The sequence below is a fragment of the Malus domestica genome, chromosome 05 (genome assembly GCF_042453785.1).
Source record: "Malus domestica chromosome 05, GDT2T_hap1".
NCBI lineage: Eukaryota > Viridiplantae > Streptophyta > Magnoliopsida > Rosales > Rosaceae > Malus > Malus domestica.
The window spans coordinates 28,427,602-28,447,902 of record NC_091665.1 but is presented as its reverse complement, the minus strand read 5'-3'; the positions used below and the strand labels follow the sequence as shown (position 1 = coordinate 28,447,902).

At 35.1% G+C, this 20,301-nt stretch overlaps 1 protein-coding gene and 1 long non-coding RNA gene across 4 annotated transcripts; one reads left to right on the top strand and one right to left on the bottom strand.

Annotated features, from left to right (window-relative positions):
* The first annotated feature begins 4,958 nt into the window (after positions 1–4,958).
* LOC108170355 (uncharacterized) lies at positions 4,959–7,099 on the top strand. Its single transcript, XM_017325192.3, has 5 exons — positions 4,959–5,474; positions 5,559–5,613; positions 6,238–6,465; positions 6,543–6,792; positions 6,870–7,099. Exons 3-5 carry the CDS (start codon positions 6,245–6,247, stop codon positions 6,897–6,899), a joined length of 501 nt encoding a protein of 166 aa, XP_017180681.3. The 5' UTR covers positions 4,959–5,474; positions 5,559–5,613; positions 6,238–6,244; the 3' UTR covers positions 6,900–7,099.
* A 4,829-nt stretch (positions 7,100–11,928) lies between these two features.
* On the bottom strand, positions 11,929–19,743 carry LOC139196484 (uncharacterized). 3 transcript variants are annotated; one of them, XR_011581455.1, is made up of 6 exons: positions 19,081–19,743; positions 18,837–18,996; positions 18,663–18,731; positions 17,905–17,963; positions 12,996–16,954; positions 11,929–12,249 (listed from the first exon to the last, which is right to left on the bottom strand). It is a non-coding gene; the product is annotated as an uncharacterized lncRNA (long non-coding RNA). The 3 variants fall into 3 exon arrangements; XR_011581456.1 differs by lacking the exon at positions 11,929–12,249 and adding an exon at positions 12,335–12,636 and having other exon boundaries at positions 12,996–17,623; positions 17,676–17,963; XR_011581454.1 differs by lacking the exon at positions 11,929–12,249 and adding an exon at positions 12,335–12,636.
* Positions 19,744–20,301: the final 558 nt, after the last annotated feature.

The following is a 20,301-nucleotide window of genomic DNA, read 5'->3' as shown; positions in this document are numbered from 1 at the left end:
ATCTATTTCAGATTTGTGCATTTTCACTATATATTGTTCATTTGTTACGGCTTGTAACAAGAGAAATCATAAAGACCTTTCTCATCATCTTGAGTTATTTGAGCTCAGTATACTTTTCCAAATGTCCTCTCTCCCCTTGTCCCTATTTGTATAAATAAGACATCTGGAAAAGTGATTCGATGTCCAATTTGGGGAAGTCTTTGGTAATACTGAGCACAAATAACTCAAGATGATGAGAAATGTCGTTATGATTTCTCTTGTTACAAGAGCCGTAACAAATGAACAATATATAGTGAAAATACACAAATTTGAAATAGATATAGATACCTCTAGAGAGAGAACCGTATGAGATGTATACAACTGCTAGGGTTTCCAATGACGAGGGAAGAATCAATATCGTGGGTGAGAGGAATGACACAGGTAGTAGTAGTAGAAATATCAGCAGCAGGAGCAGGGATCTCAATCCATTTCAATGAATCGCTGCCGATGATTGGAACCTCCATGCCTGTCAATGCCGACCTACTTCCATCTTCTCGTATCAATAACCCCAAAACTCTTAAACCCCAAAACCCTTAAACCCTCGAAACCCTTAAACCCTCAAAACCCTATTTGGGAAAATTCTCCAAATCAATAAAAATTAAAGAGTTGGAGAGAGGCCATTTCAGGCGGCCCAGAAGCATGACGAGGTGTACCGGGTTTTTGGGTTTTTAAGATGGTGGTCGCGACTCGGCAGCAAACGACGCCGCAGTTCAACTTGAGGAGAGCGGGAGAAGCAGAGGGGTAATGCCAGTGGTGGCGAACCAGAGACATATAGTTTGAGAACAATGGGCTTTGCTTCTTATTATCGGCTTACTTGTTAATGGGTCCCCAGGTTATCATGGGCTATATGACACATGACTCGTACAATCGGGTTGGGTAGCAAATCCGGGTCATTATATGGGTGCACAGGTAGGGGCGGGCATAAAAAACCGTGTTGACAGAAAAAATCAACTTAAGTTCATGAATCGGGCCGAATGTTCATACCGGCTCCTGTTTTCATCTTGTAGAACCATCAGAACCGGACCGAACAATTTATTTATTTTTTATTTATAAATATCTAGTTCACTTAGCCCATTTTATATATACACCCAAATGAAATTTAATAAGTCCTAAGCCTAAAAGCCATACGTAAACCCTAATGTTTAAAGCTGGCATTTTTTTTCTTTTCCTCATCTCTTCCTCTCTTCTTCTTTTGTGCCTCACCACTTTTCCATTTTCTTCGGTCCTCTTCTTCATTTTTTTTTTCTTTGGATCTCCTCATCCATTATTCCAACAGGTAGCCTCCATCTCATAATACCCCAAACATAGGTTTTCTTTCTTGTAACCTATGATTGATGTGTACTAATGGTTTATTTAAGAGTGTTGCAGGAAGTAGTATTGTTAGCCATTAGTTGAATTTATATTTATTGCTGGCACAGATTTATGTATGTATGGCATGCTCTAGCTCGGTATTGGGGTGGAGTAAAACTAGCTAGGGGAGAACTGTAAATTGGTATGAACCGAACTAGAACCGTCGTGAACCGAACTATACCGATTTAATAATAAATTTGAGCAAAATGTCACAGAACCGAACCGTTGATATTTTTCGATTCCGAATTGAGAGGGTCGAACCAAACCGTGCCCACCCCTATACTGGAAGGCATTTACATCGGAAATGGATAGTAACGTAATTTACAATCATCTACACATTTTATGCTTGTGTTTATTAGAATTTTACCGCTAAACGGTTTTTTGGGCCAACCTTCGAATGATTTTTCGTTGTTGAAGAAGTTGTTCATATCTTTAACGACTGTTTCTAGAAACCTACCTTACCTTTATTGGAAAAATGACAGAAAGCTCGTCGAAAAGTTCAGGAGTGACTATTCGGGGTTGTCAAGTTTTAGTTCCGAGTTTGGAGGAACGAAAGGTATGGTTGTGAACAGGGGATTGAGGTGAGGTTGGGCCAGTGGCGGATCCAGGAAAAATATTTTCGGGGGATCACATGTAAAAGTTTACAAACACTTTTTAGATATATAATAAATTTAAAAATCAAACCATAGTTCCATCATTGATAACTTATAGAACAAATTACAATACAAGTTACAATAGTCCCCAACGCGTTTTCATATTTTGAAAACATTGCATTATAACTTCATTGTCAATGGAAGAAAAAATAGTGCTCTCTATATAAACCATCATGCTATCACTCAACCATTGATCTCCCATTCGGTTACGCAATAGAGTTTTCACAATATTCATAGCGGAAAAAGCTCTCTTCACTGAAGTAGTGGCGATTGGTAGAACCAAAGCCAATGTAATTAGCAAATACACATGATTATATACTATATTCCTCCCCGTCTCCACCTTTTTTTTTTGCAAGGCTACCAATTCCTTTCAATTGAGAAAATTCACTACTTGAACGCATATCAATAATATAATGCCCAATTTGATCTTCAAGCGCCAAGAGTTGACAAGTAGTAAATTCATTCGGATAAAATGAGCAAAACAAATTAGCTTTTGTTCATCAAAAGCCGAGAATAAATCATTCGGGCTCAAACTTGCTAAACAAAGAAACAACTCTGTATTTACCTCATCTAAGCGACTATTTAATAAATTAATTCCACAAGTTGCTTATCAACGATAGCAACAAAGAGCTCCACATGATAATAATGGAAGTTTGTGATTCTTTGAACTTTACGCCGTGATCTCCCTCGAGTAACATATCCATCATCCATGCGTTTATTTTTTTGGCTCTTGGTGTTTATTTTTTTAGGGTAAATGACAAAAAACTACCTCAACTATTGGTGTCATTACACTTTCATACCTCATCTTTTAAAGTTGACAATGTCATACCTCATCTTATTATTTCATTGCAAAATATTTGTCTAAATCGAAATATTTGCTGATAATTGATCAGTTGGTATTTCTTAAAAATCGATATTTATGTTAGGGCCCAATAATTTCCCCTATAAGCCTAATAATATGTCAAAGCCCAATCATTGCATGCAAGTCACAAGCTAAACTTAAATTCATGCATAAAGTGCGAGATGTGGGGTATGCGAGCTTACGATCACGCCACACCAATAATAGTTTATAAATTGAACATTTATAAATCATGACAAACTCATACAAATTATGCATATTTATCGTGTCAAGCCATATAATAATATTAATACGTTAAACGACACGCTTAATTGGGCCCAAGCCACATAACAGGGCTTGCCGAGTGGGTCGTGGTGTGAATGGTTATGAAAATTTATCGAGCCTATATGAATTTAGAATTGTGGAATATTTTGGGTTGCTTGGGAGCACCAAAACTCAAGCTCATGATTTTAAGCTTTGCTTGAACTTTGAAACTTTTTTTGCCATTTGCTTGAAATTTGACAAATTAAATTAACTTTGAGAGGAAATTTGAATTAACGTTTTTTAATTTTATGCTGCTTGTTCTTGTTCAGGAAGGGGCAGTTTGTACAGGAGGCGTAGCTATTAGGCTACTACTTATTAGTATTCGTAATAACTAACTATAGGTTTTTGAGTTTTCATGTGTATTGTAATTGTATTATGGGGATAGTATTTCAGCATTTGCTTCCTTGGAGGCCAGCCAGAGAACTAACTAGTATGTGTCATGTTATGTCTATATATTCTCAGCATTTGCTTGGTCTTTGCATATTATACCTACTTGGTTCTTTTTGGTGAAAGTATCACGTTATATACATTGAAGAAAAGAATTTAGAGGTCGAGGTTTATCTATTAGGTGTTCTGAAAACATAGAAGGTGGACATGATTAGAATTAAACTAATTTGTTTTGGCATATAAGCTAACGTAATTGGTTTGTGTCTGTTAAACGTTTCAAAAAAATATACAGATTGGGCAATCTCTGTCAAACACGGGAGGCATATATTAATATATGTGTTAATCAATGGTATTACACAGTACTCACAGGTAATGCAATATACGTGCCATGCAGATTGTAAAACATGGTGGCAAGGAAATTGGGGTTCAGTGGAGGTGTCTTAGTTCAGTTCTTCTGTTAGGAGTCAAGTTGCAGGTTTTGGAACTCTTGTATGCATATCGTTTCTGCCTGTGTGTTCGTGTGATAGAGAGAGTTTTAAGCTGGATAATTGCATTTATGTGTACTCAAATCTTTAAATTCAATCTCCATGAATGTGATTGTGTTTTCATATTTTCTTTTGTGTTTGTTCAAACATTAACGATGCACCTTTTCTTTCGTTCATTCCAGTTTGAAAATCACTCACTTGTTACCCATAGGTTAGTAGTTATATAAACATTTTTTTGTCGAACAGCAAAGCTTCACAAGGCTAAATGTTCCTTCTCCTATCAATGAACTTCCTAAATGTCAAGAATGAACACTATTGATTGAGAAAATTATTATAAAAGGCACTAAGATTTATATGTAAAATTAGATTCCCATAATATATTGATGATTAAAAATATGAATTTTCAGCTGCCTTCACCTTCATGTGATAAAAGCAGTACAAACTTGCTAATTTCTTGACAATTTTTGTTTGGGAGAAAGGGAAGCTAGAAAGCATTTTATGTTTTCCTACTTCTGTGATCGGCAGCAGCAGACTGCAGGGCAGCAGCAGAATGCAGTGCAGCAGCAGCACGCAGGACGCAGGGCAGCGGCAGGGGCAGAGGGTAGGAGGACTTTTACCTTTGTTTTGTCTTTTCTCAATAATACATGTACACACAAAAAATGCATTTCAAAACTTTTGAGGCAAAAATAACCCATGTGGCTACATGCTATGTCATGTTTAGACTTGAGCACGATATAATTTTAGAGAAAATCGTCGTTGTATTGTGCTTAATTTAAATTTTTAAATAAAAATGAAGATAAAACGGGAACCGTTAAATAGAAAAATTCACATAGTGTGTGTATTCAAATTCAATCATATCTTGAAGGAATTAGCAACGAATTCTTCATTTTAGAAGGAAAAAAACGAAAAACAAAAAGAATCCTCCATTTTGGTCGTACGAGATTTGATTGTCCTTGGTGCTATCACATTAATTCATCATGCTAAATAGCATTTTCTTTTCCTCTTCTTTTTTAAATTTCACCATATATCAAAGTGACAAATACACTTAAGTTGCCCAACAATTACAGGCAACCAACCTTCCTTTACTGTGGTCGAGGAAGGTCCATGCATGGAGGACACCAAAGGACTGCCTGTTCATACGAATGTGGAAAATTATCAATTGTTTTCCATTTTTGCAGAGAGGATTTTGTCCTTGGATGATGATAGTGTAGGTACTAGGCAGCAGCTTAATTAATGTTTGTCATGTTATAACTTTGTTCGGATTTCTATATCTGCCTTTGAAATTAGACTTCTATAAATAAGCAAGCTCCTCCATCAGTATCTCATATCTTCAACAAGCATATTAAAAAGCTTTCTCCTCATTTGCCTTACTTGTTGGTGACCTTCCCTGATCCTCAGGTACAAAGGCTTTGCCTTTCTCTTCGTTTTTAACAAAAATTTGCTTACTTACCTCCCATACTCATCTACTTTTTTTTCTTCAAGGTTTTACTTAGACAAACAGCCACCACCATCTCTGTCTCCACCTTCGACTCCTCAGGTACATAGTAAATGTGTTTATTGTTTCTCGTTCATCATTTACTTTCTTAATGGTCCTGTTTTAGTCTATCCTTTGCTTTGATAATGGACGGTTGGGATGATCGGTTTTATGGGCTTTGGGTAATTCTGGGTTTGTCATATGCATTATTTCTAGATGATCAAAATTATGTAATGATGTATTCAAACTTTTTTACTTTCCTAAATGATTTATATTATGAACTCGAAGTTGGATGCTCCCACTGATTTACGAACTCAAGTTGTATTCTTTTTCTCATTTTTTGAGTTTGATTGAATATGTTCTCTATTTATTTATTTATGGGTGTGTAAGTTAGAGATCCAGCACCAAAGTTCATTCCAAACTCAAAAACTCCTTTTTTATAAAATTTTATAGTATTAATATTTTTTATTTTGTAATTTTAATTAAGTATATAAATTGGAAACTGCACAGAGGCAGAATGTCGGCGAAAAGGGTTTTTATTTCGCTGCCAAACCTCCATATCCACCACACCATGCAGGCGGTGGAGGCCGCCTAGGAAGGAAAAGCTTTATTAATTTCAACCAAAAAGAAACTACCTTTTTTCTTTTGGTTTTTTATCATTCTGTTATATTGTGATGTTCTTGTTAGGCTTTTGATGGATAACCAAAGAGGCGGTAATCCAGCGGGCAATGCACTAGTCAAACCGTGGTGGTTCCTCGTGCTGCGTACTGTGCTACACGCTCTTGGGGTGGGATACAATTTGAAGTCTACCAATGGGCAAATTTTTCCTTTATTTGTTCGTTGTATTCTACTGCTTCACGTCGTCCGATTTCTCGAGTTCTTGCTTCTCTCCTTTCTTCAATGGTGGTGGAATAGGTAATTATCATCTTGTGTTATGTTTTTTTGTCCGTGTTTGAATGGAATTGAAGTTTATGACTTTTCTTGATATGCAGACCAAACTTAGCAGAACCCTTGTACAATGCAAGGGTGAATGAAGCTCTTCTAGCGGCATTGCAGCAAAGAAACGAACCGAGATTACCGGAAGATGCCCTTTTAAGATTAAGGCAAGTTACTGAAGCAAGTGTGGCATCCCTAGAAGAATCGTTGCAAGCATTGCAATGCGCCCAAGAGGCACAACAAGAACTACTTGCTGCCTACAATGATCGTGAACGGTTCGCGAGGGCCCTCGTGGATGAGCTTCAGGTATTTCAACGCTATTGATCGTAATATGTCTGATATCTTTTGATTTCTTTCTTACTAGTGCATTTGATTTAATGCAGTATGCTCAACAAGGGGATAATCCGCGGTAGAGATCCGAGGATGTGGAAGTATTCTTCTATGTAAACCGGTGGATCATTAGAATGTTCACCATAACTTTTCTCGTTCCAGATTTTAATATGAGTGGATTTTCAACCCTAAATTGGGAATGTGTTGTTACTTTGCTTCTTCTATATGTTGTCGATTCATCGGTGCTGTAGACGACAGTCTAATACTAATAGTAGTACTGTAATAGCAGTGCATGCTTCTTATCCTTGTAATCGATGGATATGAACACGGTTCAATCCAAATAGCATTTTCAATCAGGCTAGATGCAAACGCGCAAATGTAAACCTCAGTGCTTGTTCTACCTATCTAACTACTAGCCTTTGGATAATAAGTAAAACTGAACTGGTATGAACGAGAGAAATGGTACTGCGTTAAAGTTTGAACCACGGCTTTGATAAATATAATAATTGAAAACAATCACATTAATTGAGATTTAATTTTATAAATTTGAGTACAGAACCTTTAGGACCCTACACCTTTGGTAAATACAATAATTCATCTCCCGAACTTGACAGTGTCAGAGCAGTTAGCTCCCGAACATGAATTCTCGGACGATCAGGATTACAAAAGAAATCAGCAAACACCTAGTTGTCGTTGAAACCGACTTTGCTTGGCATGATGTTTCACAATCTGCATGCTATATATATTTTCCAATAACACGATTAAGGTCCAAAAAGTAGTTAACTAAATCAATATAAGCATCCGTGTGTGACAGAGAACCCAAATTTGTGCGACAGATGTTGAAGGACTACTTCAATAGGAAAGAGCCAAGCAAGGCGTTCATTCCTGATGAGGCTGTTGCATATGGTGCTGCAGTTCAAGGTTAAATAAATTTAAGGTTTGAATCAGCATATGCACACATACATGTTTAAGTGTGGTGCTAAGTGTTGTCAACGCAAGAGTTGTACAAAGAACATTTAAATAGATTTAAGGTTCGAATCAGCATTACCTCTGAATTTATCATCCTGCGTAATAATCCAAATGTTTCTGATGTTTCACAAATCAGTACATACACAGGGAACAACAGTAAGTTCAGAGAGAGAGAGTTTTTTTTTTTTTGGGGGGGGGGAGGGAAGGGGAGGGCTTGTTTGACACTGCCAAGCACTGTACGTGAATTTCAACAGGGCAAGGGATAAGTTCAGTACTTGATACAGAATCCTTGAGTCATTCATATAAGAGAGAGAACGAAATAACTTCAAGGAGCAGAATTCAAGCCCTAAATAATTCCCAATTTTGATCGACGAAACAATAGAAAATTAAAGTTCACAATTTTCGGATGTTTGAACATGTTGGAATTACAACAAGTTATGGTCATGTGATCCATCTGGTGTCATAAGAATTCATAATATACGGCTTGAAGGATGATCAGAGGTGAACGATGGACAAGCAGTATGCAAAACGTTTACATTCAGGACAAGAATGGGTACCTAGTAACAACAAAGAAATAAACCTGAAACAATAGCACTGTGTAAATCTGCAGTTAGAAGACACTAAGCTATCTGATTTCCTTCAGGATTGAATGAATGTGTGGTTAGTTTCAACTAAAGACCAATAAAACGTAAAGCATACTGATTGGTAAACTGTCCTTCTTTCTTGGGCAATCTCCTCTGAACCCCTCAAACCGAACAACAACTCAGTGAAACCCTAACCATTTGCAGGGTCCAATCAAAATTTGAATCTTATGACAAGAACAAATTAAATGTTCAGCAAATTAAACCCCATATATCAATCAAAATTTGATAGTTCTACCATCCAATGGGAAAGTAGTCAACAACTTTTTGTTTTTTAAACTAAACCTTATAATTAGCTTTTTCTTTCACCGTATAAAATCTAATTCCTTTCTTAAGTCTCTTCATATAAAGACAATATCTATACAAGTTAAAAAAAAATTCAATTAATTATGTTGAAATTAATATCTCATGGTAATAGTTTTAAGTTATGACCTTATATTTTTATTGGAATCTTGTTTTTTATTTTATTTTTTTTATATTAAAGCTAGTAAAAAGGTTTTGTCCTTATGATGTAATCATCAAATACTTTTCGTAAAAATTTTGAAACTAAACCTTATAATTAGCCTTTTGTTTCACCATATAAAATCTATGAAGCCTTTAAGGGAAGGGATCCTTATTTTTTTTTTTTTTTTTTTTTTTATAAAAATGAGGATTAGTTGTGGAATCCACATCACATCGAGTTTTAATGATTCGAACCGTCTATTTTTCAAGTTGCACCTCATAGATCATCATTCTAAAAAATTAGCCAAATCGAAAATATTTAAGACATCTAATTGGATTCAAAGAAATTAACGAATACTTTGTTATATAAGAAACAATGAAATTTTATCTTGATAATTAAATATGCAAATGATTTCGGATTGAATTGAATTTTTGTAAGGATGATCTATGAATTGAGACTTACAAAATAGATGGTTCGAATCGTTGAAGTTCGATATGGAGTGGGTCCCACACCTAATCCCATTTTTTGAAAAAATGGGAATCCCTTTGCACAAAGGGCTTTTAAAATCTAATTCCTTTTTTAAGACTCTTCGTATCAGACAAGTTCTATACAAGTTAAAGTAAAATTCAATTAATTATAATGAAATTAATATCTCATGGTAATAGAGGACCTTATGATAAAATCATCAATACTTTTCGTAAAAATTTTGAAGCCCCATCATTCTTGTTTCATAAATTTTCCATGCCAATAATAAAAAAATAAAAAAACTCTTAAAATTTTCTCCAATTAATTATTTGCTATATTTAATTAGTCTAATTTCTTTTGTATGTTTTAAAGACCCCTCATGAGAAGGATTTCTAGCTCCGTCACTCTTAACAGCTGCCTCAACAACCTATACAAGTTTGTAAGACCATCTCCAAATGAGATGTCAAATCTTAAGTGGAATGTCATATAATCAAATTTAAAGGTAGGAGCAAGCTCCAACAGATATGTCAATCCTATGTGGATTGACATATTTGTTTTCATATGTCAAATTTGACATATGAGACCATCTCCAAAGGAAATGTCAAATTATAAGAGTCAAATTACAATTGATGGCTGATTTGACAATCTGAAACCTTATGTCAAATTTTATAATTCTCCAACCGAATTGTCAGATGTTATTTTATTATTTAAATAGAGTTTTAAATGATTGTAATTATTAAAAAAATGTTGAAGTAAAATTTTTATTATTTGAAATGTTAGTGGAATAAGAGACCCACTATTAAAATGAATTAAAAATAAATTTGACATTAAATCACTAAGCCTTCAAATCCAGTTAGCAAATAACACTTTGGTTGGAGAGACTTTTGATGTCAAATATGCATAGTGGCATTCCACCTAGGATTTTGACTCTGAGAAAAGGTGATGTCAAATAATTCTTGAAAATTTATTTTAATTGATTTCTTCTTAAAATGGATCCTACAAATATTATTTATAACAAAAAAAAACATATTGGTTGGAAAAAAAAAATCTGACATTACCAAATCAGCCGTCAAATTAACATTTAACATTTATCTTTTTGACATCTCATTTGAAGATACTCTAAAGATAGCACTTTCACACACACCTAAAAAAAAAAAAGCTGTTAAGGATAGTAATTATATACAAAAGAATAAAGAAACGCTAACCTAGCAGCCGACAACTTGCATCGTTCTCATCATGCGAGCTCTGCCTCTGGTCCAGCTTATGCTTTTATTTTTCGTGCGCTTCTCGTTGTTGATGCTTTTATTCGTGCGGTAAAGAAAAATGCTTTTAATTGAACCCTTTTATTCCATTGGAACTAATAAATCCCGACTGGTATTGTATTATGATCGTATTATGATCTCACCCACCATAGAGGCACCGACTACCTTTGTTTTTAAATAATAGGCTCAAGTTTCTTGAATTACCGTTGGGAATTAACTTTGCTTTCCTCAAGAAAATGTTTTCCCTCAATTCATTAAGTGATTGATTTACAAAATTTTATTTTTATAATTAAAATTACTCATATTGTAAAGCACTTTAAAAAAAATTATTTATTCAAAAAATAAATCAAATATAGGATCGTTTAGTTCTTAAATTGTATTGAAAAGGTGGACATATTTAGTAAAAACATTTAAAATTGTCTGTATATTTGCTAAATTAATTAACTATATTTGTGAGGTCCCACATCGTCCAGGGGTGAGGATCCTGTAAGCATTATATGTATATTCCCACCTCCAATTAGCACGAGGTATTTTGGGAGTTCACTGACTTCGGATTCCGTATGAACTCCGAAGTTAAGCGAGATTGCGCGAGAGCAATCCCAGGATGGGTAACCCACTGGGAAGTTCTCGTGTGAGTTCCCAGAAACAAAACCGTGAGGGCGTGGTCGAGGCCCAAAGCGGACAATATCGTGCTATGGCGGAGTCGAGCCAGGGAAGTGGTCCAACCCGGGTCGGGATGTGACAATTTGGTATCAGAGCCAATACCTGGCCGGAAGTGTGTCGACGAGGACGTCGGGCCCCTAAGGGGTGGATTGTGAGATCCCACATCGCCCAGGGGTGAGGATCTTGTAAGCCTTATATGTATATTCCCACCTCCAATTAGCACGAGGCATTTTGGGAACTCACTGGCTTCGGATGTGTGAGTTCCCAGAAACAAAACCGTGAGGGTGTGGTCGGGGCCCAAAGCAGACAATATCGTGATATGACGAAGTCGAGCCCGGGAAGTGGTCCAGCCCAGGTCGGGATGTGACAATATTTGCTAAATTAATTAACCAAACAATCCTATTCTTAATTAATTTTTATAGAAATGATCTCAAAGGTAACAAAATATTATTAGGAAAACTAATGAAAATGACTTGAAAACTTTGAGTTTTAACGATAATGACAAAATAAAGGATAAAGTGAATAGTATCATGATTGACTTTTTAGTGTAAAAATGTGGTTTTTCGTTAAAGTGAACAGTACCGTTGACTTTTCGTTAAAACTCCTAACATTTTTTGCTAGATATGTTACGCGATTACAATCCGTTGATGCATATTGACAGGTTATTGAGTGAAAAAGATAAAACTAAGCTTTTACCTCCTCAATCAAGGATCCATATAATGGAGTTACAACTACAGCAATCTATCCCCAAGAACAAGGAGAATCCAAAATTTCTTTAGCCATGGCAGAGAAATAGAAAACATCATTCTAAATCATTGGAAAATATCATTTTTAGAGTAGCATGCAAAATCAGCCACATCCTACTCATGTATGTTTTATATGTTTTCACAACATTTAACAGAAGTCTTCAAAGCCTACATCAAGACCTGATTTGTGCTTCACAGTGCAAAATCATTCTTCAGTTTCACCTCTTAAACTGCAGTGGAGAATTCTGCAGTTATAAAAATGCGAGATATACTAATTAAACAGGTACAACAACAAGCTGCAATAACATATGATTTCAACGCTAGGATACATTAAATTTAGGACACTAGAATTAACCTTAATTGAATTTATTACATAATGACAAACATTTATTAGTGAGATAATGTCATTACAATTAACCTTAACTAAATCGAAAACCGAAAGTAGGTAGGCTGGAACATAATGCATGCATTGGGCAAGGTAGAAATTTTGTCAAAGGGCTAGTAGTAGCAGCAACAGAATAGTAAGTACTGAACAATACTTAGCTACTCAAAATTGTTCGTTGTCGATTCATAGAATTTCATGTTTATGATCGGAACCGTTCATATTATAAATCACTCTGTAATGATCACCTCTGCAAAAAATCAATTAAAACTAAGGTCATTTAGTCATCGAATTGTATAAAAACAAATGAACAGAATTTATAAAAGCATTACGAACCATCTACATAATTGCTACAATAGATGAACTAAACGACCTTAGTTTTAATTCATGTTTTGCAGAGATGATCTTTACAAAGTGATTTATAATATGAACGGTTCTGATCATAAGTACAAAACTCCGTGATTCGAACACGAAAAGTTTTGAGTAAAAGTTCCTACTCATCTTTGAGTAGTCAAGCCTGGTACTGTTGGAATTGAGTTGTCATGTCGACACTTGACACGACCCTCATTTGTATACACAACTTTAAAGTAACCAGAAAGCTATGCTTACATGTTGCTCTGAATTCTCACTTAACTTCCTCCCGTATATCTGCCAAGTCCCAACTCACATTACTTGCAATTAGGCCTGCATTAAGGTGATCAGATTCACGTCACAAGAACCATGATAACGTATGGCAGGCCTCACAATAACTCCATTCTCTTTTGAATAATGAGCAGAAAACAAATTTTGGAGAATCAAATGAGAGATGGGGTTTTTAGTGCTTATAAGGAAGGTTCGATCCACTTATTAAAAGATGTGAATCTGGAGAGATTTTTGCAAATACCGGAGATTCAATTATTAAAGAGATATTCATCAATTCCCCCTGAACTTGTGACTATTAGCCAATTTCCCCCCACAACTTTAATTTTGGTCAATTTCCCCCCCCAACTCTCATAATTAGTCAATTTCTCCCCTCAAATTTAATTTGGCCAATTTCCCCCCTCAACTCTCATAATTAGTCAATTTGCACCCGACTGTTAATTTTTTTTAATTTTCCATCTATTCTTTTTTTTTCTTTCAATCTTTCTAATAACTTCCAACAAAGTACTAAAATTAACATAAACTCACCTGCATAATATAGGGTAAAATGTACAAAAACATAATACAATTAGTATGTGATATGGGTTGATTATAAGAAAAAGTTATGAATCGGGTTTAAAGCATGTAGAAGAAGAAATAATAATCCTAAACTCATGGATCAAACCTATTTCAATAAAATGGGTTATTCTTAATAAGGAGTCGAAAATTATGAATTGACTAGCCATTTTTGCACTAAAGCTCGATTCTTCGCAATTTACTTGAACTTAGCTTTCACTTTTATAAAGAAAATTGTATTCACATACAAAAATGTACACATAAATCCTTTTTGTTATCAATTTTGTATAGTAAAAAATCAAATATAATTACTCCATACTGATTTATTATGACTAATAATACTATCTATGATCAATTGTAAAATTCTAAATTTTAATCTATTTGTAATAGGATAAAGACATAGGAAAATGATTAACATACATCTTATTTAGTTTCTTACACACACTTGTTTAATTATGATCAAATTAAAAAATTAACAGTACGGTGCAAATTGACTAATTATAAGAGCTGAGGGGGAAATTGGCCAAATTAAAGTTGAGGGGGGAAACTAACTAATTATGAGAGTTGAGGGGGGAAATTGGCCAAAATTAAAGTTGAGGGGGGAAATTGGTCAATAGTCACAAGTTGAGGGGGGAAATTGATGAATACCTCATTATTAAAAGATGGTATTTATTTGTGACTGTTTTGTCCGTAAATTTTGTAACTTATATAAATCAGACTTGATTAAACAACAATACTATACAAGGACAACCTTAGGCTTGGAGAGGACTCATTACAAGCAACCGAAGATAAAGACTGATATTAGTGCAAAATGCCCAAACTAAATTAGCTAATGCTGTTCATAGAATTCAGAATGCATGAGAACAATTATATGCTTGCTTCAAGTCTTGAAGAACACCCGAGAAGCACATCAAGTGTTAGTCGATGCCTTTAATAATGAAAGAGAATTAATTAACAAACTCACCCATCAGCTTCAAATAGTTCACTACACTTTATAATAATATTTTGACATTTGGAATTTGATTTTTTCTTATAAGTGTGTTTCATTCAATGAAAGACGCAAGACCAGAAAACGAAAGAAGGTAATGCAGCTAACGATTGAGTTCGTGGCCAAGAAGTTTGATATAATGTGAAGCAATCACTGAATTCTCCAATAGTCTTTCTGTTTAGTGGCAAAGAATTAAGCAGTTTTGTTTAGGGGATAAGAATTAAGTGTTAGAATATGAGTATGAAATTGAATATTATAGCCGGTTGAAGTGTTTCAATTGACATAGAAAAGTCTTGCCAGAAAGCTTAAAACTATCCCAATTCTTGCTGGATTGTAATTCAGATATGATTTGAATTCATAGTTGGTATCCTATGGTGATTCTAATAGGAGAATCAATTAGGATTAATCTATTATAAATAGTGGTCAATGCTCTCATAAAATTTTTGTGTACGCTAAATATTGAACTAAGACATTGTTAGTTTGAGTAGCACACGAGAAGTGCATGAAAAATAAAAGCATAAGCTGGACCAAAGGCAGAGCTCGCATGATGAGAACGATGCAACTTGTCTGCTGCTAGGTTAGGGTTTCTTTATTTTTTTGTATATAATTACTAAGAAAAACTAATGAAAAAAACTTGAAAACTTTGACTTTTAACGATAAGAACAAAATAAATGGTAAAGTGAATAGTACCAGATTTGACCTTTTAGTGTAAAATGTGGGTTTTCGTTAAAGTGAAAAGTACCGTGAACTTTTCATTAAAACTCCCTTATTACTATCCTTAACAGCTTTTTTTTTTTTTTTGGTGTGTGTGAAAGTGCTATCTTTAGAGCATCTTCAAATAAGATGTCAAAAGATAAATGTCAAATGTTAATTTGATGGCTAATTTGGCAATGTCAGATTTTCTCTTTTTCCAACCAATATGTTTTTTTTGTTATAAATAATATTTGTAGGACTCATTTTAAAAAGAAATCAATTAAAATAAATGAGATGTCAAAATCGTATGTTATTTGCTGACTGGATTTGAAGGGTTAGTGATTTGATGCTAAATTTGACATCAATGTCATATTTATTTTTAATTCATTTTAATAGTGGGTCCCTTATTCCACTAACATTTCAACCAATAAAAATTTTATTTCAACATTTTTTAATAATTACAATCATTTAAAACTCTATTTAAATAATAAAATAACATTTGACAATTTGGTTGGAGAATTATAAAATTTGACATAAGGTTTCAGATTGCCACATCAGCCATCAATTGTAATTTGACTCTTATAATTTGACATTTCATTTGGAGATGGTCTCATATGTCAAATTTGACATATGAAAACTCATATGTCAATCCACATAGGATTGACATATCGGTTGGAGCTTGCTCCTACCTTTAAATTTGATTACATGACATTCCACTTAAGATTTGACATCTCCTTTGGAGGAGATGGTCTTACATACTTGTATAGGTTGTTGAGGCAGCTCTTAAGAGCAACGGAGCTAGAAATCCTTCTCATGGGGGTCTTTAAAACATACAAAAGAAATTAGACTAATTAAATGTAGCAAATAATTAATTGGAGAACATTTTAAGAGTTTTTTTATTATTATTATTGGCATGGAAAATTTATGAAATAAGAATGATGGGGCTTTAAAATTTTTACGAAAAGTATTGAAGTTGTTTATGAAACAAGAATGATGGGGCTTCAAAATTATGTAATGGTTACTTAAAGTTGTTTATTTTTCTTAATGATTTATATCATTAACTCAAAGTTGGATGCTCTCAATGATTTAAGAATTCAAGGTTGTATGTTTTCTTTTTCTATCTTTTTGAGTTTAATTGAATATTTTCTCAATTTATATACGCTTATTATATTAACACCACCCAAATTGTTGAATAAATCATACATACTTAATACACCTCACATTTTGTTTTCAATTAAAAATTAGGAGAAATTAGGTTCTCATCATTCTTTTTGCTACTCATTTGATAAAAACCCTATTATTTTTCATTTTTTGATCAAGGTCCTTAGTATTAATAACATCATTAATTATTTCAATAATAAAATATTATTTATTTCTAATATATTCATTTAATGTTAAAAATGTTACAATTAGTATATTTATATTTATGGCTAATTTTTTTATCATATATTTTTATTTTTAGTTTGTACCCATTTTTAATTTGCAACCCTTTTTTAATATGTACTGACACACCCCGTCCCGAAGGAGGGCATGCTGGCCGTCACGTGAGAGTGACGTAACCATTTGCACAGTACGGAAGCTTTAATTATACAATTTATAAGTTGATACACCCGAAGGTGAGTCCTAATTTTGTCCAATCTGTCAGAACACCGTCGAATTCCTCGTAGTCACCACACCTTCGTGATTCCTGAACCTGGAGGGGCGCAAAACCAAAATTGAGTGGGTCAGTAAAACAATTCTTTTCCAAATCCAAACATTTCTCAAAACGTTGTAACCCCTCTCCGTAAAACCTGTATACTTTCCCAGAAATGTAAAATATAAATATACATATATATTCTCAAAACTTCATTTTTACTATCTCAACATTATCTCTTTATCAATCATGCCATGCCATGTCTAATTCAACAGTTAAGTATGGATGCATCAACAATAATCATATCAGGTGCAAGAAAGTAATCAACCGTAGGCCCTCTAATAGCCCTGTACGGTTGAACCTAGAGCTCAAAATCTATCACTCTCACACTCTGCCGGAGTCACTCCGCGTGACCTGTACGGCTTTCTGCACATAAGTTACGCTCTAGTGCTTCTCATAATCATCTGTGCACATAATCTAAGGTCACCCACCAGTCGGAATCTCACTAACACTCTCGCGACTGGCCTGTCGTACCCACTCCGCGTGGACTGTACGACTAGCATCTACTTGGATCCAAGACGAGCGTGCGATGCGGTGAATACTATAAGCACTAAACTATGGTGCAGGATTTGAGCTCAATATACATCAACATCATCATAACAGAAATAAATACTCACATGTGCGTCCACCGCACCATTTCATACATATGCATCATAAATCAATTCTTACCTGTGTGTCCACCGCACCAATTCATACATATGCATCATAAATCAATTCTTACCTGTGCATCCACCGCACCAATTCATACATATGCATCATATATTAATTCATGCATGGCATTTCAACTCACATTTCTATATACTTTTCATATCAATTCTATGCATGGTATTTCACTTCCCGTTTTTCCACATAACTCATATGCATTTCATTTTAAACATATTTTCATTTCAATTCAATTTCTGGGAAACGTCAAGTATATATATATACGGAAAACAAAACTGCCCACTCACCTGGAGTTCGTCCAACAACTCCCTAGCACCACACATCAAGGCGTCATGACGATCGACGCCTAGAACAGTAATCAAATCCAACCTCAGAATTCATATCGATAGAATATATAACTTATATAAAATACGTCACTACGTAGATCGATCCGGAAGATCCACCACTCATATTTTAAATCCATAACTTCCAGAGGTCCACATTATACCTCTAGTACAACATCCTAAAATTTCATTACCATCCAACGGTCGGATCTCCGTCAATTTCCAAAACTAAGTGACGGTTAACATTTTATATTATGGACTTACAATTCCAATTCCGGAAGATCCGTAACTCGGATTCCCAATCCGTAAGTTCCAATAATCCTCAAATATTACGTATTACAACGTATCAAAGTTTGGTGATGATCCAACGGTCGGATCATCAATTCACATTTTCACCTAATGTGAAAACTATAAAACGTTATTCGAACACCTAACCAACAATCCTCAATAACTTTCTCATACGGTGTTCAATTTAGGTATATGAATATACCACAGTGATCTACTCGACGTCACGGACGTCGACATATTTTTAAAATAATTTTATTTTTATTTTTTTTATTTTTACTGTAGCACCTTCTTCTTCCTTGGGTCGCCGGACTGGTTTTTCCGGCGGCCGTTTTCTGGGCAGTTTTTCAAATTGCCATAACTTTGTCATTTCTCAACGAAATCAAGTGATTCAAAAACGAAAGTTGTAGCCCTTGAAGAGACAAAGAGAATGGTACCTTGCACAACACCTAGTTCGCCGTGGTTTGGCCGGAAACTGCCTCGAAAGCCTCGGAGGTCGCCGGAAACTGGGTATTTTTCAAATGAGTATAACTTCTTCAATACTCAACGAAATTGAGTGAAACAAAAAGGAAAGTTGTAGTACTTGACGAGACGAAGAGATTGATACCTACCTCGACTCCTAACTCGCCGGGGATTTGCCGGAACACGCCTCGAAAGCTCCGGCCAAACTTTGAACTTGTCGATCTCCGTGTTCTTACGTCCAAAAACTTCCAACGAAGCACTCCGAGCTTCCTTAGGACATCCTAAAGCTCACTGTGATCTTGTTTTAAGCTAAAACACCACCATTTAAGAGTTTATGAACAGTGCCATTTCACGGGTACTTTGAAAACTAGGGTTTTCCGAAGTAGAACTTACCTGAAATTGATGTCTACGTGATCGTGGAAGTTCCAGGAGTCCAAATGTGGTCTTATCTTGGACGTTTGTTTATGTTTTAGGTGGTTTTGGGTGAGGTTGAGCGTCGGAGAGGAAGAGAGAGAACTGAAAGTGAGAGAGAGTCGTGAGGGAAGAGAGATAGAGAGACAAGGTACGGGAATTGGGGAAGGTTTTGAGGGATGTGGGGATCCCACGTGTACAACTCAATCCAAATTGTTAAATTTTCGCCCCTTAGTCCCGTTTAAGGGCATTTTCATCTTTTCATGTCCTCGGAATTAAAATTCCGGGACGGGCTGTGACAATCTTCCCTCCTTATAGAATTTCGTCCCCGAAATTCCAGCAACCAACTAAATCAACCATACTCCAACAATAGCTTCGGGTAAATCTTTCTCATCCGATTCTCTTTCTCCCACATACTTTTCTACTGAATGATTTCCTTCACAAAGCTTTTACTACTTACTCTGTCTTAATTCTCAGGACCTTCTTTTCCCAATCCAAAGTCGTCCTTGGTTCCTTATCAAGTCGAATCCAATTTAATTCTCAATAGTTGCACCATAATTCCATGAGACGACTCTGCCACCTAGTGACAACGCATCGAACACAAAATACATTAAGTACCGTTGCCCTGTCTGGGAAAAAGTTATTACTCAGCACTGGAGTAATTGTACTAACTTGGTACTTAACAAGTATAACTTCTTCTCGATCTTCCATTCTTAATTTTTCTTTCGTTGGTTTTCAATCCACAAGATGATACTCTTGGCAAACGTGCCAGATATTAATCTTACTGTAGTCTTCTCACCAAGTGCTTCAGCTAGAACAAACTTTACGATCACCCTGATCGTACAATCATGTTCATTAAGCAATACAATTCACTTTCGCTGCCTCATATCCAAATCCTTCCAAGTAATGGATATTGAAGACTTTTTGGATTCGTAAAAAAAAAATCTTGCATTCCCACTAAAATATAATGTCTCCATAACTTCACAGCAAGAATGGTAATCATGACTTCCAAGTCACCCGTAGGGTAATTCATCTCATGAGATTCCATTTGTCGTGAAACGTATGCAATCACCCTAACATTTGCATCAACATGCATCCAATACCATTCAAGAAACATCACTAAAAATTTATGATTACCACTATTCTCTGGGATTACTAAAATACGTGCATGAGTGAGGAAATACTTCAGTTGTTGAATCATTT

What these genes read in the sequence shown, in the direction of transcription:
- LOC108170355 (XM_017325192.3), top strand. Translation starts at nt 6,245, where the DNA reads ATGGATAACCAAAGAGGCGGTAATCCAGCGGGCAATGCACTAGTCAAA. An exon ending in CTTCAATGGTGGTGGAATAG is followed by an intron (nt 6,466 to 6,542) that starts GTAATTATCATC and finishes CTTGATATGCAG; the next exon opens with ACCAAACTTAGCAGAACCCT. An exon ending in CCCTCGTGGATGAGCTTCAG is followed by an intron (nt 6,793 to 6,869) that starts GTATTTCAACGC and finishes GATTTAATGCAG; the next exon opens with TATGCTCAACAAGGGGATAA.